The sequence below is a fragment of the Lichenostomus cassidix genome, chromosome 2, assembly GCF_008360975.1.
Source record: "Lichenostomus cassidix isolate B80296 chromosome 2, HeHo_3.0, whole genome shotgun sequence".
Lineage (NCBI taxonomy): Eukaryota > Metazoa > Chordata > Aves > Passeriformes > Meliphagidae > Lichenostomus > Lichenostomus cassidix.
The window spans coordinates 17,497,536-17,501,137 of NC_139482.1; the positions used below are offsets into that span (position 1 = coordinate 17,497,536).

The 3,602-nt window shown below is 46.9% G+C and overlaps 1 protein-coding gene across 1 annotated transcript; it reads left to right on the forward strand.

Annotated features, from left to right (window-relative positions):
* Positions 1-436: 436 nt before the first annotated feature.
* On the forward strand, positions 437-2,732 carry LOC146440884 (uncharacterized). Its single transcript, XM_085053939.1, has 2 exons — positions 437-953; positions 2,084-2,732. The coding sequence occupies exons 1-2, from the start codon at positions 894-896 to the stop codon at positions 2,420-2,422; spliced, it is 399 nt and encodes a 132-aa protein (XP_084910065.1). The 5' UTR covers positions 437-893; the 3' UTR covers positions 2,423-2,732.
* The last annotated feature ends 870 nt before the right edge of the window (positions 2,733-3,602 follow it).

Sequence of the window (3,602 nt, forward strand, 5' to 3'; positions counted from 1 at the left end):
AGGAGGCAATTCCAGGGCTCTGGGGAGTCTCTGCTACATGTAGCACATGAAGAGAAAAGGCACCATTCAGCCGAGTGGGTAGTGCATGACAATAGCATAGGCAGGAAAAGTTAATTCAGCAGAACTAAATGAGGTGCCAACCATAAAGCATCAGACCTAGGCAGTTACACAAACTGTCTTGAAATTTTCTACCTCCCTCCCCTCTTAAAGTTAAATTCATGACAGGGAAGACACCAGGTCTACCGTGATGTTGGGCAAAACGGGAAATGTTGATTCCAATCAGGGCTGTCGGTGCCCACAGGAAGCTTGGGAAATCACTTCTCTGTTTTTGCCAGCTTTTAAAGGTGACCCCAAACACTTCTTGTAGATATATAAAAGAGTGTTATTGGCGTTAATACTTGATTATTAAAAGCTTGGCAAAATCAGTCTGACCATGTGCTTCTGCTTCCTCATAGATAATTTTCCCTTCATGTGGATTGGATTGAAGCTGAGAGTTTTGTCTGTGGCTATTTTTAACTTTAGTTTCATTTCAACATGTGAGCACAGAGGAATATCGAGATTGCACACATTGCAGCATTTAAAAAAAATAGTGCATAATAGTAAACTGGACTCAATAGTGTAGGAAATACTGAAAATCTGTGCCTTGATGCACCTCTCAGGAACTGAGGAAGCCTGTCCAGGGCCCAGGATCCTTCAGTCTTTTAATGATGGGAAGGAGCTCCACTAGGTTCAGTCATGCCTTTACAGGATAATCCATAAAAGTAGCTGTAAAATTATCTCACCCAGGCCCACCACCTGCTAGTTGGCTTCATAATTAACACTGTAGTTTTGGGTAGAAAACTCAAAATGGTTGTAAACTATCTTTCATTTAAACTTAGATCTGCCATTTCAAGATGATGCTGCAAAGAGGTCCACCTTTAGGAGTGGCAGAAGGAAGTGTGCAACACTGGAAGGTGAAGTTTTGCCACAATATTTACTCTCTTCCTTGTCTAAAGATGATAAAACCGAACACCTACAAACATCTATGCTTTCCATTGTATAGCATCCACTGCTGTTGATTTTTATGTACTCAGGGAGAGTTTTCTCACAGTCCGGTGTTTGCATCTATTGACTTTGTAATCTGTAGACAGACTCTTAATGAGCAGAAAAGACAAGAATCTCAGAGATAAAGCCTTGGAATAACAGTGAGCCTTTACAGCTTGTCAATAGGAGAAAGCTCAAACATAAATATCTGATTTACAGAAGTAACACAACTTATTTTGATAGATTACATTGTTTCTGTTTCAAATTACTCTGTCAATCGAGGAGAAAGAGGTTAAGAGGTCATTTTTTTTTAAAAAAATGCTTGAAAGGGCTCTTTCAAGGGATTTTTCCTAAATTTCAACCCCAAATTTAATTGCTTAGTTGTGATGATGCAGAAGCTCTACTTTGTCTGTCAAAGCTGCTGATTTCGTGAAATGTTGCTTTACAAAGCCCCTCAAATAGACAGGAACAGGACCGTACCCCGTAGATGTGGACTGAAGTGTAGTGATTTACACCACACAGTAGTTCCTGATGCGTCTTCATCACATCTTCATTTCAAGTAGATTCTTTTTCCCCTGTTGGGTGAGGCTTTGTTGTTGTTTTGACCTGTTTTAGTTAGGAATAGATCATGCAGAAAACGGCACAGGCTTCTTAAGCAGCAGTGAGGTCAAGGCTGAGAGTCGCCTGTGTTGAAAACTTTTAGACCGGTGATTAGCCAGGAAGAGATGGGGACAGAGAAAGTTTAGGGTGTAAAATGATGAAGCAATGATCCCCTTGGCCACAGTGGTGCTTAACTTCACTCTTGAGTATCAACGCAGCGCCCTGGGTGAGCCTGTATCCTGGAGACGGAGCCTTTTGTTTCTCCCGCGCCCTTTCCCCGGTGGAAGCGCCCCGCGGTGGCACCCACGGCCGGGGATGACACCCGGAGGGACACACTCAGCACCCGCAGACATCCCACTGCCCTCCCTGCCGCCGCCGGGGCTGGGCTGCGCTCCGTGGGGATGTGGAGAGCTCCCGGTGAGCCTCCGGCTGCGCACCGTGCCGTGCTTTGGTTCGGCAGCCAGAGCCCGGGCGGGGCGCAGGGAGGGCACCGCGCCCTCGGCGTGCCACGGACACCGGCACCGGCACCGACACCGACACCGACAGCGGCACCGACACCGACACCGACACCGGCACCGGCACCGGCACCGTCACCGACACCGACACCGACACCGGCACCGGCACCGGCACCGGCACCGGCACCGACACCGGCACCGACTGCTCCGGGCAGAGGTGTTGGCGGTCCCGGGGCGGCTTTGCCCGCGGAGGAGGCGCTGGAAGCTCAGCGGGTCTCTCGTCCGCCCCGTCCAGCGCAGCGCGGGGAGGCGGTGGCGCTGAAGCCGCGACACGGCGGCCCTGAGTTTGTCAGCAGGGTGCGACGCGAGGAGTTTATCGGCACAGTGGGACACGAGGAGCAGCCTGGACACGCGTGGGGCGGCCGGGGCCTGCGAGAAGAGGCTGCTCGGCCCCGGAGCACGGCGCTGCCGGCCCTGCCCGCTGCGCCTCCGCTTTTCCAGGAGCTCCATTCCCCGGCAGCCGGCAACAGGAATAAATTACAAAGCCGCACTTAATGTTAGTGACTCTTTAAATGGAATTTTTCATTCAAACTTTGTCATTAAAATAGAAAGGCCTTTTGGTTGTGACCATACAGGCATAATAAATTGTATATGTTTGCGATACTGAATGAATCTTGCCCATATGCTGCACTGCAAGGCTACATGAATGAAGCATTTACCAAATCAGGCCCACCACATTAAACAGAAAAACAATCTTTATTCATGGTAACTTATCAGTTTCAATTAATCAACCTCAACAATAGAAATTCTGATGTGTTCAAGCAACTTGAAAGCAATAGGTCATCTCCAGGGCAGCCATGTTGTGTCTTTGTGCCTATGGTTTCAAACAAAGCAACATCTCCAATAAATGTACATCCCCACACACAGATGTGTGACTATATCTGTATAAACATCCAGGCGCACTGAAGGCCCTGGTGTACACGTACGGCTGTACGTAGAAGTGTTTAGCTTTTTGTCATACAAAAAGTAATTGTTTTCCAGTATTTTTTTTGGAGCTCCACAAGTTTAAACAAAAGAAAAGAAATTTCCATTGGATGACCATCCTTTCAGTTTCTCTGCTGCTATGTGAATAGCATTGTGCAAACCATTCCAATGGTATTGAAAAGGGGTAACCATTGGTTTGATTTGGTTACACGGTTTCGTAAAGAGCTCCCTCCCACTGCCTTAGGGTCTGTGAAAGGTCTGTGACCTGTTTAGAACTGCCAAGTGAAATGTCATGTCGCCCCTCCCAAATGGGAGTATCTGCATTCATTTGATCAGTATAAAAAATGATTGGGGATGGCGAGATCAGGGCTTTTGAATTGCAATTTATAGCAGTTTACAAAAATGCACATTGTTGGAAAAGAAAACATGGAAGTGTTTCTTTCTAAATTGCATTACCTGTGAAATGTCATTAGTCTTTTTAGGATATTGCATCCTATTTTTTATGATCTCAGGGAGAGACTTAAACGAAGAAGTTGAGTG

Coding starts and splice junctions, on each gene's coding strand:
- LOC146440884 (XM_085053939.1), top strand. CDS start 894: ATGATGCTGCAAAGAGGTCCACCTTTAGGAGTGGCAGAAGGAAGTGTG. Junction 954..2,083: donor GAAGTGTGCAACACTGGAAG/GTGAAGTTTTGC, acceptor TTGGTTCGGCAG/CCAGAGCCCGGGCGGGGCGC.